This window comes from Triturus cristatus, chromosome 3_1, assembly GCF_964204655.1.
Source record: "Triturus cristatus chromosome 3_1, aTriCri1.1, whole genome shotgun sequence".
NCBI classification, from domain to species: Eukaryota; Metazoa; Chordata; class Amphibia; order Caudata; family Salamandridae; genus Triturus; species Triturus cristatus.
In genome coordinates this window covers 328,472,800-328,490,271 of record NC_140583.1, presented here as the reverse complement: position 1 = coordinate 328,490,271, position 17,472 = coordinate 328,472,800, and the positions used below count along the sequence as shown (strand labels likewise).

The window sequence follows — 17,472 nt, the reverse complement described above, 5'->3', positions numbered from 1 at the left end:
GATAGGTAAACTGAGGGTGGCCGTAAGAACCTCCCAGCCGGTCGACTGCCTCTTAGGGAACGACCTGGAGAGTTCTCCCTGGAAGCACGTCGAGCGCAAGGCCCACCTAGAGATGATGGGGCTCCCCGAGTGGGTGTGCGCCACCACCCGATCTATGTCAGCTCGACTTCCCCCCCTGGGAGAAGTCGAAGACGCCCCGACCGAAGAAGTCAGAGCAGTAACCACCGAGGGTCCTCCCGTCCCCCCATCGGAAGGGCCCGTCGCCAGCGACGAACCCTCACTGTCCGACACCGCCCCGGTCCCCGAGTTAGGTGATCTACCCGAGTTAGCCCAATGGCGCCACGAGGGCGGGCCCACCCGGGAGGAGTTTTGCCGGGAGCAAGCCACTTGTCCTTCCCTGGTCGGACTACGGCGCCAGGCCGAGGGCCAAGCCGCAGGCGACCAAACTGGAACGCACCGAATTTATTGGGAGAATAACATTTCATACAGTGAGCAGAAGTCGGTGGAGCTGGGATCCGGACGGGTGCTGGTGGTACCCCTCCGCTTCCGAGACTTCCTCCTGGGCTTAGCCCACGACGTCCCCCTCGCCGGCCACCTGGGTCAAGACAAGACCTACAGCCGTCTTGTGACCCATTTTTACTGGCCTAGAATGAGAGCAGCTGTAGAGGCCCACTGCAAGTCCTGTCCCACGTGCCAAGCTAGTGGGAAGAGTGGGGGGAAGCGCAAGGCTCCCCTCCAACCCTTCCCGGTCGTCAGTACCCCCTTCGAACGAGTCGGGATCGACATCGTGGGGCCACTGGACCCCCCCACCTCCCAAGGTCACCGTTTCATCCTGGTCCCGAAGGCAGCGGCCCCCGGTGTCGCCCCCGAGCTCCGGTTCTGTGTGGACTACCGGGGGCTCAATGACGTCACCCGAGCCGATGCCCACCCCATTCCACGAGCCGACGAGCTCATTGACCGACTCGGGGCAGCCCGGTTCCTCAGCACCTTCGACCTCACCTGCGGATACTGGCAGATTGCGCTCACCGAGGGGGCCAAGGAGCGGTCCGCCTTCTCCACCCCAGATGGGCATTACCGCTTCCGCGTAATGCCCTTCGGAATGAAAAATGCCCCGGCCACCTTCCAGCGACTGGTGAATAGAGTCCTGGCCGGGCTGGAACAGTTCAGCGCGGCCTATCTAGACGACATCGCCGTTTTCAGTTCCGAATGGAGTGAGCACCTCCAGCACCTCCGGAGGGTGCTAACCGCCCTGCGCCAGGCAGGCCTCACCGTAAAAGCCAGCAAGTGCCAAATTGGGCAAGGATCAGTAGTCTACCTGGGGCACCAGGTCGGGGGTGGCCAGGTCGCCCCTCTACAGCCGAAGATCGACGCCATCGTGGCCTGGGAACCCCCCACCACCCAAACGGAGGTCCGAGCCTTTCTGGGCCTCACTGGCTACTACCGAAGATTCATCAAGGGGTATGGCAGCCTTGTCGGCCCCCTCACAGAACTCACATCCAAAAAACAGCCAAAGAAGGTGCAGTGGACGACCGCCTGCCAGGAGGCGTTCGATGCCCTAAAGAAGGCCATGTGCACGGCCCCCGTCCTCCAGGCTCCCGACTACTCCAAGGAGTTTGTAGTCCAAACCGATGCCTCCGAGCATGGCATTGGGGCCGTCCTGTCCCAGGTGAATGACCAAGGCCTAGACCAGCCCGTCGCCTTCCTCAGCCGGCGGCTGTTGCCCAGAGAACAGCGATGGAGCACCATTGAGCGCGAAGCCTTCGCTGTGGTCTGGGCACTCAAGAAACTACGCCCCTACCTGTTCGGCACCCATTTCAAAGTCCAAACCGACCATCGGCCCTTGCGATGGCTCATGCAGATGCGGGGAGAAAACCCCAAGCTACTGCGGTGGTCAATCTCCCTCCAGGGGATGGATTTCACCGTAGAACATCGCCCTGGTACGGACCACGCCAACGCTGACGGCCTCTCCCGGTTCTTCCGCCTCAGCAAAGAGAACCCCCCAAGATGATGGGCAGTTCTATCCGGCTTTCAGCTGGGGGGGACGCGTGTTGGACCCGGCCTCGTAGCATGGCTCTACTGGTCCCCGCACCACCTCACCTGGTACCTGCAGCCCCGAGCTCACGGCCTAACCGATCCTTTCCACCAGAATACACGCACCCGACCCGGACATCCTCGTCCATGGCCTCTCCCCCTTCGGCCACCCCGGGCCCGCGTGCCCACTTCATGCACCAAGATGGCCGCCCGTCCCCAGCGCGACCCGGGCCTAGAGGCGCCACTCCGGCTGGAGTACATCACGCTTCCAGGGGATGAGAGGGAGAGGAGCAGTTTCTATCGCACCTCTGAACTCCCCTGGGACGATGGGTTTCGATCGGCCCTCCGGCCTCCCTGAGAGCTGGCTCCACGCCTGCTGGGTGTCTGGGACTCCTCCCGACCCGGCCCTGAAAAGATCACAAGACAATGGCAGGAAACCCCGACAAGCGACCCCCAGGTGACAAGACCCCTGCCTGCACAGACTCCGGACATCAAAGAGGGGTCGACCTATAACAAGGGGTGCTCTGGGACTGTCCGGCAGATTCGACGCTGGAACAACGAGAGCCTGCTGACGCGGTCGCGGCTCCTGGAACTTAGAACCACCTGAGCCCTGCTGAGTGACTCGCGGCTCCCTGAAGATCGTAAGACCTCCGAACTGTACCTGAGCCCTGCTGAGTGACTCGCGGCTCCCTGAAGATCGTAAGACCTCCGAACTCGTACCTGAGCCCTGCTGAGTGACTCGCGGCTCCCCGCAGATCGTAAGACCTCCGAACTTGTACCTAAGCCCTGCTGAGTGACTCGCGGCTCCCCGAAGATCGTAAGACCTCCGAACTTGTACCTGAGCCCTGCTGAGTGACTCGCGGCTCCCCGAAGATCGTAAGACCTCCGAACTTGTGCTTGAGCCCGCTGAGTGACTCGCGGCTTCCACAAACTCCACCGGTCCCGCCGGACCCCACGACAACCAGCCTACCCCCCAGCTCGAGGATTGTGAGCTGTGCGCCGGGTACGTCCTTGCCTTGAACCTTTTACCAGAGACTGTCCCGCTACCCCCTATCCCTTCCGAGACTCATTGAGCCCGTGCTCTCCTTGTACATATTTGCAGTGCTAACCTGTTTGATAAAGATTGATTCCTAAGGACACACGGTGTGGTGTTTCTGTGTCGTGTGGTGCCAGAAGTACAATCCTCGATACGAGATTTCTCCTCCTGAGGAGTCTCCCGCCAGTGCCCGACTACGATACTTTGAGGGTGGGTCTCAGGGTAGTCAGGACCCCCTTTCCGGGCTCCTCTGAGGTCGCCGTCTAACAAGTGAGCTCTCAGCAGTCCTGCTGTGTGGGACTTCCTAGAGGTAACAGGAAGGGGTTGTTGGCCTCCAAGGACCCACAGAAGCCAAAAGGGACTTCATCCCCAACCAGTAGTGCCCCAGGAGGTGCGTTTGCAGAGTCATGGAGAAATGGGTAGGGCCTCTGACAACCTCTCAGCAATCCCCCGCAGTCCTTCCGGTTCCCCGCCTCCTGCAAAAGCCGGCATTCCTTTTAGACACTGGCAGCTACTAAACATTCAGCTCCCTGTTTCTGAAAGCAATTTGTCTGTTTTCCTGCTCGCTTGACAGCGGGCAGGGAAACAAACGAATACTCCGCTTTCAGCAAGTGAGAGCATTTCTCAGCTCTCACTTTCTCGGAGCGGAGTCTTTGCTGTGGCTATTTTATTTCAAGTTTTGCCCTGGAGAGGTAGCAGTCCCCAGGAACGTAGGCAGTGCATCACTGGCACCCTCCACATATATAGATGAGGTGATGGCCGCAGGACCTGGCCCATCTGAGGGTTAAAGATAAAAGAAGCGAGGAAACCCGTACTTCTAATTTTAAAAAACGTTGGTGAGAGACGCAGATCCAGCACGGCTCCTGTCGAAATCTTTTAAAATATGCTTTTTTGCCCTGCTAGGTCCCTGTAGGATCCCTCCAAGAGGCTAGGGGGTCAAGGTATTCCTACCTTGTCCCTTCTCTTTTTTATTTTTTTTTCTAGAGCCGAGTCCCAAGATGGCTGCCAACGCTTCCTGATATGAAGTGGCGCAACCAATCATATCTCAGCATGAGATCGGGAGGGTTCGCAGAGCCATCGCTTCCCTATATATATGCAAATTTGAAATTCTTTTCAAAAGCCCACAACTACTAAACAGATTTACACAAAATCAAAAAAAGGCACTCCCCTGGATCAATATCTAGCTTTCTGCCAAATTTGGTGTAATTCCGTTCTGCAGTTCGGGCTCTAGCCACGTTTAAAGTTCCTATGGGATTTAAAATGGGAAACACAGGGTTTTTTCCCCCCTTCTTTTTCTCGGCCCCGGCTTGACAGATTGCACTGAAACTTTCCATGCACAACAGGAATAACTGTGGCACTTTTTTGATAAAATTTCGGGAAGATCTGTCAGCTGGCACTAAAGATATAGGCAAGTCAAAAAACGCTTTTCATATGGAAACATGGTCCTAACTATAAGTACCTACTGGCAACCGTCAGTAGACAAAATATATCTATGAATTTAGTCAAATCAAAAGTTCTTGACACTTGACACCAGACCTAAACAAAACATTGGCGAGGCATTGCCATTCACACTACATCATTGCGATATCATACGATGCAGCGGTCAGGCGCATCCTCTTTTAGACAAAGCTTGACAACTGATGTTTTAATCATCCTCGGTCCAAACAGTGTTATATTTGTCTCAAGGTTGCCCTCCTTTTCACAATAAAACTCAAGCCCGGCCATGTTGGCATGAGGCATGCGCGGCATGCGTTCTCCGGCTGAGCATAGACTGTATTGTTATAGGATATCGAATGGATCTGTAGGGCCAAGGGGTTAAGTCTGGAAGAAATGCTTTTCGTGCTACCCCCTCGCCTCCTCGAGCTCACTTTTTCCCCCACAACCTTGGCCACCAACCAGATGAGTGCCCATTGGGCTTAGAACCGATGCAGGGAGGCCGTTTGGTGGTGTTACTGTAGTAAATAAAGGGAGAGGAATGTTCAAGGACTTCTTATAGTGCAGGGACATGTGATGCTCGGTCCAGTCCAGGGCAGAGACTCTGAAGGGGATTAGTACTTCAGTCTGAGTCACCAGCCCTCTAGAGTTACACCACAAATACATTCACGATGGGGTTAAAGGTCAATTTAAAAAAAAAAAACGGCTAACGCACTGCGTAAAAGCTTGGATCATATACTATTGAAAGGTACACAATGCCTGATCACAAAGAACATTTGTCGGAAATAGTAGTATTTCATTTGACGTCATTTTATCTACTGAAGTACATGTCATCGGGGCACCTTGTTTCCTGACCTAAGATTTCAGTAGCAATCGAATTTGGGAGTTGTAGCCACGCACTAACACATCTGAAAACAATATTTCAATAAAGGAAAATTCAGAACTGCAAAAGTGCGTCACATTGTCACATGGTCATCTAGTAATACCACGCCAACTGTATGCCAAAACGCCTCTTCTTGTTTTTTTTGTGTCATCAACACAGTGGGACTCGGAAAACACACCCACCCAGCGTGCACAATTCAGATACTCACATAAAAAAACTACAACACACAGCTTTGAGTTTAAGATAATCGAAGGAATTAATTTTCTATCGGAAATGTAACATTTTCTTCACAATTAGTTAAACTGATCATACTTCTGGGTACAGCAGCATTAATTAATAGGAAGATATTATCTGATTACTAGTCTTTCCTAAGGACACATGCAGTCCCTGCAGAGCTGCAGCAGGTGTGACGTAGACAAATCAACAGAAGATATAAACTTTGTCCCCACTGCCCCCCCGTCCTGCATAGGAGCCTTCAGAATTGCAGTGGGATGGCATGGCGCGTCATGCAGTGTCACCTTAAAGCTGATGTGCCCTGCTGAGTGCGTTCAAGGCCGAGGGTACATCCTGTTCGGTATTCCAGGGAAATGAGCACTTACTGTATCGACTTTCGCTGTGCATGCCATGTATCCGGCCATCAGGCAGGACCTGGAGGTGAAACCCGATGCCCACATTGCAGTAGAGTCTCCGAATCCTCTTGATGCCCAACAGATACTCGCCGTAGCGGTGGGCGTCTGCCCTCTGCCCACCTGCAAGCCGGGCGAGGGACTGGGAGTACAGGGTCTCCCAGCTCCATTCCAGGGTGCCGTTCCCCGTGGATGGCATTGGAAGGCAGCGTGCTAGCCCGGAAAGCAGCCCCAGGAGCACGACTGGCAAGAGGGCCGGTGCAAGAGTCATCCCGATCAACATGGGTACACGTGGCTTGGGGTGTCAATGGCTCTAAAAATACCCCGCCTCAGCCTCAGTATACTTAGATCAGAGCTCGCTTCCCAAGCGGGGCCGTGGAAAGACTCTGCGCTGGGATGTCTCTCAAAGAGCAGGGGGCCAGGGGGGCTGAGGTGATGTCACCTCAGACAAAGTACATTCGAACTTTATTGCCACCTGTCATCCGCAGACCAGGCATCTTCTAGATTTGAGTTTTAGCCTTGAGGCGGTTTGCAAATCCAAAAGTCTCTGACGCTTTATAGGGAGAGTATAATGAGATGCAGAAGTTGCATCTAACCGAAGGCACCTTCCATTTACCAAACAAAACAAGTAATTGCAGTTTACAACACTTTAATAAAAAAAAATATAAAAAGACTCTCCTCTCTAAAAGTGTAAATAATCCCTTATTACACACTTAGGGGCAGATTTATGAGCCCCTTGCGCCACTTTTGCGTCACTTTTCCCATGTTAAAAGTGACGCAAAAGTGGCGCAAGGGGCTCATAAATGTGCCCCTTAGTGCTTTGAATGGACAAGTGAAGAATTTTGCTAAATATCAGAAAGGGTCAAGGTGGTGTTTTCATCGTAACACCGGTTATCTTTAGAGTCACTAAACAGAATATAATTTAAAAGGATGTGCATTATATTTCTTACACTAGTAAAGCCAGGCAGTCTGCTTTATAGATCTTGCCTTTTTGTTAACTGGCAAGGAACTCTGAGCCCACCCATTGCTTGCCATTGGTTGGCTTCATCATCACTCTCATTTCCTTGCTACTCTTTGGTCAGTCCCTGCGAGCTTCACATCCTATTTGTAAGTTTGTGTATCCTAGAGCAGTGTTTCCCAAACTGGGGTCCGAGGACCCCCAGGGGTCCGTGGCACATTCCCAGGGGGTCCGCAGGCAGCAGTTTTAAAAGCACTGCAAAGTTCCTTGTAAAATTAGCAGTTTTCGAGCAACTATAAAAGTGTCAAGAAAATGCCAGTGATTAATGTACCTGCTGGAGAGAGATGAGAGTTTTGTCTAGTGGCAGCTTTGACTTATCTAATGTGACACAGAGGGTTAATATGCCTACTGAAAAAACGTGTACAATGCATTTTATAAAACAGTATTTTATGTGCATAGGTCAGTGGGCTACTGATTTTGTCACAGAGATTCTTTTGTCACAGTGCAATTCATAAGGGACAATTGTAATCTAGCACAGTGTCCTATAAACTGTCAAAGAGCTGCTTACAAACTGCATGGTAAAAGTTAGCAACATATGTTTATTCCCAGTCTATCATTATCCTGATGCTGCTATGTTCCCACTTCCTGCACATGAACACTTTTGTAATGCCTTTTTGTCACTTCTATGTGTGCTGCCTAATGCAGCACACATGGAAGTTACAAAACAAAATTTTTATTAAAGATTGTTTGTGCAGGAAGGGTCACCATCCTGCACATAAATAATCAAAGGTGTTTTGCTTTTTCCGTTGGAAAAAGCAAAAACGAGGAGAAGTGAGGCATTTCTCCAAGTTAAGACCAGGTTTTTCATGGTCTTAATTCTGGTGCTGTCTCCTATTTAAGTTGACCTTGTAAAGAGAGGGCAGCGTCAAAATCAATGGGTGTTGGAGTGAAACGCCCACTGCAACTCCCACTGCCCACCTTTTTCACGCTAAGCATTGCGTGAAAGGGGTCCTTATTTACAAGGCAGCGTTAAGCCACAACAAGTGGCTTAACACTGCCTTGTAAATAAGGCAAAGCCCCTATTGCCACAGGAACATTGCAAAAAGTGACGTTCCCATGGCGATAGGGACTTGTAAATATGCCCCTAAAATCCTTAGTAATTTGAGTATTTGTTTTGTGTGCACACGTTTGTTTATTTTTTTCGAATTACTGTTTTACTGTTTGAAATTTAAATCCTACAAATTGCTTGGGGGTCCCCGGTTTCCAGTGGTGACTCAATGGGGGTCCTCAGGAGTCAAAAGTTTGGGAACCACTGTCCTAGAGTGTAGCCCAAGTGCTGCTTCCTTGTCCAGTTCCACTGCTCGCACGTTTTTGGAGGTATTTTGTTCTTTTTCACTTGCAGCACTCTATGGGGCAGATTTACAATAACTGGCGCATCCCTGCATATCAGCAGGGATGCGCCAGTTATTGTGCGTCACGGCTCCGCCACCATGGATGCGCCGCATTTACAATGCGGTGCACCATGGGGCAAAAACAGGCAGATGCGTGACGCACCTGTGCCGTAAAGGCGATGCATTGCTGGAGTTGCGTCGCAAGCGCGACGCAGCTCCAGCAAGGCTCTGGGGCGCCCTATCGTTACAATGCTGCATCAATCCTTACGCCTGCTTCAAGCAGGCACAGGGTTTTGACGCAGCATGGGCTCAAAAGTGACTGAGTGAAATCTTGTACATTTCACTCAGCCACTTTTAGGAGGCGTTCCTGTGACGGAAACCCCCATCCTGCGCAGGAACGCCTACTTCTGGCGCAGGGCTTTACAACGGGACACATCTCCCAGATGCGTCACGTTGTAAATACCCTGCAGCCTGGTGCTGGTTTTGTAGCGCCGCTGCGTCACAAAAGTGATGCAACGGCGGCGTAAAAGAGGCACAAGGCACTTGTAAATCTGCCCCAAAAAGAGTATATGTGTTTGCAGGCTGTCTCCCATCGTACCTCTCTGTGGTTGCTTGTCCCATCCTCCATTGTTGCCTCTTTGTCGTTGCTTGCCCCATCCTACTCCCCCACCCTCGTTGTTGCTTGACCCCTTGCACTCTCCTCCCACCGTTGCTTCCTGCATTCCCCTCGCCACCCTTCCCACTTCATTGTTTGCATGGTCTCACTCCCACGTTGTTGCTCTGCCATCCTTGCTTGCCCAGTCTCATCTCTCCTCCTGTGATGTTGCTTGACCCATTAGTCCTACCCATCCCTCTCCCAAATCCTTGCTTCTCCAATCTGCAATCTCCCACTCACCTTCTCCATCGTTGTCTGCCCTGTAACCCCACTCCTCCTTCTACTTGTCATTGCCATGATCCCCTCCCATCTCCACCCTTTGCTGAGTGACCCTTGAAATTAAATGAAATCCAGTATTTGTAAAGTGTGTACAATTACCCAAGGGTGTCAAGGTGCTGGGGGCTGTCAGGAAGATTAAGGGTGCTATTGCCCAGAGTCACATGATTCTGGGCTAACCTGCTGCCAGTGCCGGGGTGAGCCCCTGTGTTCCGGAGTCAGGAGCCCTCGCCGCTGCGCCACAACTCTTTTGTCAACCTCCCACCAGAAAAAAAGCACTATGGCGTGGTCAGACCAGGCCACATTATAGAGCTTTTGGACTTACCCTTAGCCATGCTGCACTGCAGCAGCACCGCGTGCAACATGGTTAAAACACATTGACAAAGTCAATAGCTCTTCCGTAGGCGAGACCTATGGGCTGTGTCAGCGCTTGCATTCTCTACTAATCGAATTCAGTGCTGATTTTACACCTCGCACATCCCTAGGCCTAGCAGATTCACTTCCACTTGCCAGATATCCACCCTGTAGCGCAGTCCAACCGTTTGCAGTTTTGAAAGAAAACGCGCAGTAAGTGATGCAATGTTTGACTGTAGCGAATCTGCTCTTCAGCTCGAAATGCAAACCACCTGGTCCAACCCACCCGTGCTGTTGGATGATCCGTCCACTGGATACTGTGTTTGGTCACTAGGATCTCTTCTGTCAGCCAACCTAAGCCCGGATCTAAGAACTCTAATGGGAATTGTTTTTGATATTGCGTCACCAAATTACCCAAAGATAGTACAGTGTCCCAGAGGCCACTGTGATTGTGGCAAACTCTCTGATGCCAGTCGTGCCCATTGCGGTGCAACCTATTGCACAAACTTGTCACACACCTGCCTCTGATCACCACATGCTCAGTACAGGCAGTCAAAAGTTACGATGAAAAAGACAGACAGTGAATAAAAATGACGGGCTGTTCTTTTTTTGAGCTGCAACTGACGCTGCCTAAGGCTCAGTGGAACAGCTAGACCTCTGGCCGCCTGTGGTGATTCCTGCGTTTAATGCCCCGCGATGGCCATAGGTAAGAGCAGGGGGGTGGGGGTGGGGTCCCCCCCAAAACTCATGCTGTCTGAGGGGACCGCCCCCCTCTCCACCCTTGCTACCTCACTGCTAAGGCAGGTGTTGCCATTTGTGGAAACCAAGCCTGCCTAGACTTGATTTGACCTCATGCATCTTACTTCAGCCACCCTACACTACCTTCTGGTTATTATCTCACTCTTGAAGGATCTTTTTCCTCCCTTCTTCCTCCCTTTGATACTATTTTTCTACCTTTCTCTTCTTGATTTTCCGCCTTTTACCTCTCAGATGATTCCTTACACAGCTGCAACACACTTTCCTGTTGATTAAATCAGTTCCTATGGGATCAGCATTAAAATATAGGCAATCAGTTGAACCGAATTTAGGATCAACTGAAACAGTAGCAGCCTTCAATATTGTGAACTGGTGCAGCACAGCGACAGGGGTTGCACAGCAGCTGTTGCACATGCATTCAAAACCTTCTCAAAGAGGTGGGCACCTGTGTGCCTGTCTAGGAGCACAGTTACTTAGGTTGAGGCGGGGATGCTTCAAATGGCAATAACCTGCTAGTTAGCGTCTGCTTCTCAATACGTGGAAACCCAAAGAATCAACACAAACAGCAGGTATCCAAGTGAAAGCAGCAGAACTTTCAGGAAGCTGACATGGAATCTCACCTAAGTGAGAATGGTGTCAGAACTCACATATTCACTCACTCACCCACCTATACATTCCTCTCAGTGAGCTAAGCACCAGCTCCAAAGATCTATCAGTAAACTACATGTCCTTCAGGCCCTTTGTGTTCATTTTCTGTGAGCGATAAAAGCCTGTACCAGGCTGTAATGCTGGATATGTTTTGGGGGGATGGGAGATTGCATTTGCTGTCCTCTGTGACAGAGGGCAGCTTGCATTGCTACTGCATGCTGTGCCTGTTCTGTGAGGACGCACGGCTTGTACTTTTGCTGCCTGATATGTACCTATTCTTCGATGGAACAAGCATGGGTTGCTGCCCTACCTGTGCCAGTCCTCAAAAGGGGTAAATTGTAGCTGCCCTATGAATAGGGGTGTTCACATTCGTGTTGCCATGTTTTATGATAAAACTAGGATATTTTGAACACTTTTACTCCTCCTGATTTCAATCTTGTGGTAGGTAGACAGTGCAAAAGTAAAACATGTTTAGCTCATGTGCACAATTTGAACATAGGTCTAACAATGGAGAACATAAATATTCACCTAAGGAGCATACCCTCACCCAAGCTAGGGAACCCATAACTAGGATAATTGGCAGCCAGTTAATAGCAGTACCCGTGGATGCCTCCCACTGGCAGATGTGGAAGCCACTGATCAAGCATGCCACACTTGTGACGTAAGGCTTCATCATCCTATAGGGGTACATGAATGTATAATAATGACAGAAGGGCTTTTGCTGTTTCTTCCAGGAGTTTTGCACTTCTTTTATGTTTATGTAATCATCATCATCATCATCTATTTCTTGGCAGATCGAATATTAAAATTAATTGACAAATGCGCAATAATAAAAAGAAAGGAAAAAAAGGCGAACAAGTCTGTTGCAATAATACTATCACTAAAACAGCAATTAAAAAGTCGACATACAACAAAACATCATCTAAAACAATTATAAAACTATACCATGGCCTAAGTCAATATTTGTGATGTTATACGCCTTGCAAATACTTGAACACAGAACCCACCACCAACGCTGGTATCACTTTTACAAATGTTTATGTCTGTTTGCGGAGAGTGTACAACAGTCCTTACACTCCTGTCACCCGCACACCACTTCTTTAGCGTGTTGGCCACCTGTGTTGTACTTGTCCCTTCTGAGTGACAGGATTGTGTGACGTTCCTCCTGCTACTGCACTCTGTCTGTCACTTTTTCTTTGTTTTAGGGAAAGCTGTGCTGATGCTGTCTGTGTTGCATCGTTGGTGTGTTGAGAAGCTCGGTATAAAACTATTAGTACATAAAGGACAAAACAATTTTCATTGCCAATGTTTGTTTTAATACATGATGTGAATGAAAAACTAAACCCCCCACAAAAATACGAGAGCCGCGTTTACTTCTGGTTTCACACGAGAAACAATCATTTTTTTTTTTAAATTACATGAACATTTTTTAGAAACATGACTGACAGGCGACTCCATGTCATGTATAACATCTGCAGCCAGTTTTGGCAATTTTGTCAACATCCCTGTGCATTCTGGGTTATTGAACCTGTCATGAAAGTGTTAAAAGCATAACTGTGTGTCACACAATGCAAAAGGCTGTTGGCTGATAAACCAGGGATGGCTGACGGTATCACATGTCTTAGTGCCACTTGGAAGATTTCGTGAAAATCAAAACAAAATGTAGTACTTGAATTTATGCCTTTCTTCTGCAGACAATAAAGGGTTAAACAGCCCACTGGGTGAAAGGGCAGAGATTGCTTTTCAAATACAGATGCAGCATAACACTAAGCCTGGGCAAAGCACTACGCTACACTCGCGTAGTTTGCGAAGTTCGCGCTACTTCGCACTACGCTAATTGCACGTAGCACAGTGCGAACACGCGTAGCGTAGTGTTGCGTAGTGCTGCGGTCATTTTTTGCTTGCTCGCGGTCCTCAACGTCAAGTTCGCGACCGCGAGCAAGCAAAATGACATCCCGGCGAGACTTTTTCCTTGTTCGCGATCAGCAACATCAAGTTGGCGATCGCGAGCATGGAAAATAAACCTCCCGGCGAGATTCCCAACGCGAGGAGGTCAGGTTTCTCATTGCGAGTAGTCATGTATGCTCGCGACCGCTCGCGATGAGAAACTACCAGTTCGCGTTGAGAAAGCTGCCGCTCGAGTAAAAATCTACTCGAGCAGCAGAAAACTACAGCTCGCACTGTGCAAGATGCCATTTTCAAAGATTGCACAGTGCCGGTTGCTTGTCCGCACTGTGCAATCATTGAAAACGACATCTGGCACAGTGCGAACAAGGTACTACGTAGTTCGCGAAGTGCTACGCGTAGCTCGCGTAGTGCGAAGTGCACTTTGCGTAGCTTCGCGAAGTGCTACTTCGCGAACTACGCCCAGGCTTACATAACACCACTAAATTGCTTGGGAAAACAAATGGCATGATGATTGACCAGCACAGCATTAGTTGCAGCAGCTGAAGCTGGCCTACGAGACACTGAGAGAGAAAAACAATATGCTAGCCCTCCTCTTGCTGTACCCGTCCTCCGCCGAAAGGTTGCTGTGATGTAGGTGCAGCCCCTGTGGCAGGAGTGTGCCGCATGTGCTGCAGTGGGTACCAACCCCAAGGATGCTAGTGAACTGAAACACAAACAAACACCTACTTCCGCATGGACTAGCGGGCAATGAGATGAGATTGCTGCTTAGAAACAAGGCAGCACAAATTGTACTGCACAATCACATCTAATGAGAAGGCACGCATACCAGTACAGGTCGGTTACAGGCGAAGATCTTTGGGCAGGCCACGTGAGCACAAAGATGCTATCACATTTCACCCAAGGTAACCTTAGACAACTTCAGTGACGTGGAGAAGCACCAGTGACGAAGGAGTGAGGCTATGCACTCGGCCTTCAATATCAAGCTCAAAGTGGCTCTTTCTCCATGGCCTGGTATTCGGATTGTCACAGTGGCATAACAGAAAATGATGCCCCCACCACCTGCGAAGACAGCAGGGCCCCTCAGGCTCACATATCTAATATAATCATAGATCTTCTACTGAAAAGGGCCCCTCTAAAGGGCGGGACCCCCTCTGCACTGCAGGGGGTGCATGCAGGTGCTTGTGTTACTTGGCCTGTTGTAGAACACTTCAGCACTTACCGCTGGTATTTCAGACCTTCCTGTTTCAAGGTCTTTATATGTATTCTTCTTTATTCAAAAATACTTTCCTTTATAAAACATTTTCTCACCTTAGGCTTCATAAAGTATCCCTTGCTCTTAACTCCCTTTTTGACCACCCCCTGATCCATCCTCGCCCTCTCTTCTCGAGGCCGTCCTGAGGGGACATAGCAGCCCTGAAGGCGGTCAAACATCAGGGCAGAAAATGTTCCATTACTTATCGGTAATCTTCATTACCCCAATTAAGGTTCTCTCATGCCAGTCATTACCCTGGTCCCGCCTCCCGACAGGCACTCTAACGTGCTAGTATTTGTTTTATTTCAATAGAATAAAAGAACCTCCAACGCACCTTCATGCCTGCTAATAACAAGACCAGACACAAAAAAAGAGGTGGGTGAGGGGGACATGACGGGGACATGACGAGGGGGATGTTAATCGGGGTAAGGAAGATTACAGGTAAATAATGGGACACTACCCCAACATAGGTCCTCCTCGTCCCAGTCATTACATAATGAGGGCGTAACAAGCCTGAAACAAAAAAGGAAGCTTGACATAGTATGAAAGAACACTGCAAGAACAAGCTCACGAAAGGGCTGCAGACCCAACAACCCACAGCAAAAGCAGCTATGAAAGCATGCAACACCCTCAACCAAGAACGCTTAATAAACAGCAAGGCGACAACCAAGAGGCGCCCGACAGACCCGCAGGAGAGAAAATGCTTGCAGCACTGGCCAAGAAGGAAAACAGAGCACAGAGAGTACAACTGAACCCAGATAGGAGGAGCCATACCCAAAGAACCCAAAAGACCGACAAAAACCAGCCACACCCTCTCACCAAGAGGAAAAAGGGGTTACTGGGGTACACGAATGACCAACATCCACACCAGGAAAAACAAAAAGAAGCTCCTGTCGAAAAAGACTTCCAAACAACAGGAAGAACCAAGGCCGGACCCAAGAAATGAGCCAACGAGCCAGGAAAAAATAGAAAAGAGGGATAGGACACCTGGAAAGGCCTGAACCCCCCTAAACTCCGAGCCGCAGAAGGACCAAGGAAAAAGCCAGTGAAAAGACACACAGAGCAGGTCCAACACAAGGGAAAAAGGGAAAAACAGCCCTCTGAAGAACAGGAGGCAGAAACAACAACAGAAGCAAAAAACAAGGAAGGCAAGACCACAGAACAAAATTCCAAAGAGGCAAACATCCAGAGGACCGCCAGAGCCACAAGAAGCAGAAAAAAACAGCCCACAGAGGAGCCAAGAGAGAAAAGCTGAAGCAAAAAAAACAGCCCCCAAAAACGGACGAGGCATAACCAGAGCCCCTGCAATTGATTCACCCCATGTACCACACCCCACTGCACAAAAGGAACCTCTGTTGTAGCAGAAGATGCAACAGCAGAAACCCAATGGAACTACAGAACAACAGGAACAAACAGAGAAGAGTTCCCAAAATTCCAATGCGACACGCCCAAGAGCTAAACCGCCAAATGCAATGGATGGAGAAGGGGGAAAACAGCACAGAAACAAAGTGGGGATGAGAACCCCAGGAACCGGACAACAGTGCCTACAGACAAACAAGAGTAACAGAAGAAACAAAAAACGAAGAAAACAAAAAGGGGCCAACAAAAACACAGACACCAGAGTTGCCCCAACCAACATGTGTACCCCTGGAAAAGGGAAAAGGAATGAAACCTAGATGGAGGACAAACAACTCCCCCCCAAAAAACCCAGAAACCCAAAACCTGAACTAGAGCAGGAGAAGGGCAAAAGAGGAGACGAACCCCCAAGGGCAAGATCCCAGCGAGACAAAAGAAAAAGGAAGAAAGAGGGCAAATGGAAAGAGCTCCAGGAACCACCACAGAAGTGGAAGACAACAATCCACGGACCTCCAACGAACCTGAGAAGGAGCCAATGGTGGGGACAAGAGAACACCCAAAAGATCCCGCAGGGAGGCCACAAACATCCCCCAAAAAGGGAACAACCCGCCGAGAAGCTGAGAACGGCCCAGGAAAATCGGAGCAAGAAACAGTATGAAACCCAACTGTCCAAGTAAAACAGGGCCTCGACCACCAGCATTGAACACCCTGGAGAGCCAAAGCACAAACCAAACAACTGATTGGGCCTGGCAACTCAGTGAGAGAACCCTGGAAACCGCCAAACAACCCCAGCCAAAACTTCGGAGAATGGGTGAGGAGCAGGCAACAGACCGAAAAGCGACCACAGGAAGCAGAAACAGTAGAGAGAAAGAGTGTGAGAGAGATAGAGACGCAGAATGACAGACTGGCTAGAGGGAAAAAGACATCAAAAACAACCACCAAGCCAAAGCGGGCAAAATTGCCCCCAGGACCAGTGGAACAACCAACTGCAAAGGTGATAAACCAAATATGCACCATGTACAGCAATCCTGAAGGATCCCCTAAGCATGAAAGGGCCCAGAAGAAAAGTGGAACAAGAAGAGAACGGAGGAGTACCCCCAGAACCCCAATGCCAGAGGCAAAACAGCGACAGCCGAGGAGGGGAGCAACACTACCACCACTGAGACAAAGCCACCTGGCAGCGGATGCCCAAGGAAATGGGGATGCCCTTAACCATGCAGATGTAGAAAGAAGGGAGCCAACAAGACAGCTCCATCTGAGGATTGACACAACTAGACGGAACAAACAGGACCATCGAAACATGAAGACCGGCCAATGCCGGGCAGTCACAACTTGCAGACACCCAGGAACCCCAGAAGTAGTAGCCAGAAGAGAATGGCAGACACAAAACTCCAGGAGTCCTGAATAGACAGAAGAGGATCAAGAGCCATGCATCCACAAACCAAGGAGCCCAAAGGCAACCACAGGACAAACAAAAAACAGCACCCCCATGTGATGACAAAGGATAAAAACACAGGCGAAAAACCAGAGAATCCCTGAGCCAACGCCATAAACAAGCCAGGCTGAACCGGAACGCTTTCAGCCCACAGCACCAGTTATGTCCCGGTGGTCCCCCATCCAGGCCTGAACCTGGCCCGACCCTGCATAACTCCTGAGATCAGACGAGAGGAGGTGCTTCAAAGTGGTATGGCCCTAGTGCAATCCGTCCCCAAACAATGGAGAACTACGAAAAGGGAACTGAGGGAGCAACGACTCCTGCACCAGCCCCAGACGCCACGGGCAGGCCACAGGGATCGAAGCCCTACCACCACAGCATGAAGCATAGAAAAAGTAGCAGCAAAAAAAACTGCACCAACACCACCAAATGCCCGCAGAAGGACAGAGTCCCCCTGGCTTTAAAGTCAGGGA

The 17,472-nt window shown here is 50.0% G+C and overlaps 1 protein-coding gene across 1 annotated transcript in view; it reads right to left on the bottom strand.

Annotated features, from left to right (window-relative positions):
• Window positions 1–6,297, bottom strand: part of LOC146860198 (fibroblast growth factor 4A-like) — a 179,615-nt gene extending 173,318 nt beyond the window's left edge. The window contains exon 1 of the mRNA XM_085644039.1: window positions 5,984–6,297. Within this exon, the coding sequence (XP_085500165.1) occupies window positions 5,984–6,293 (310 nt within the window). The 5' untranslated portion in view covers window positions 6,294–6,297. The remainder of the gene's footprint in view (window positions 1–5,983) is intronic.
• Between the last annotated feature and the right edge of the window lie 11,175 nt (window positions 6,298–17,472).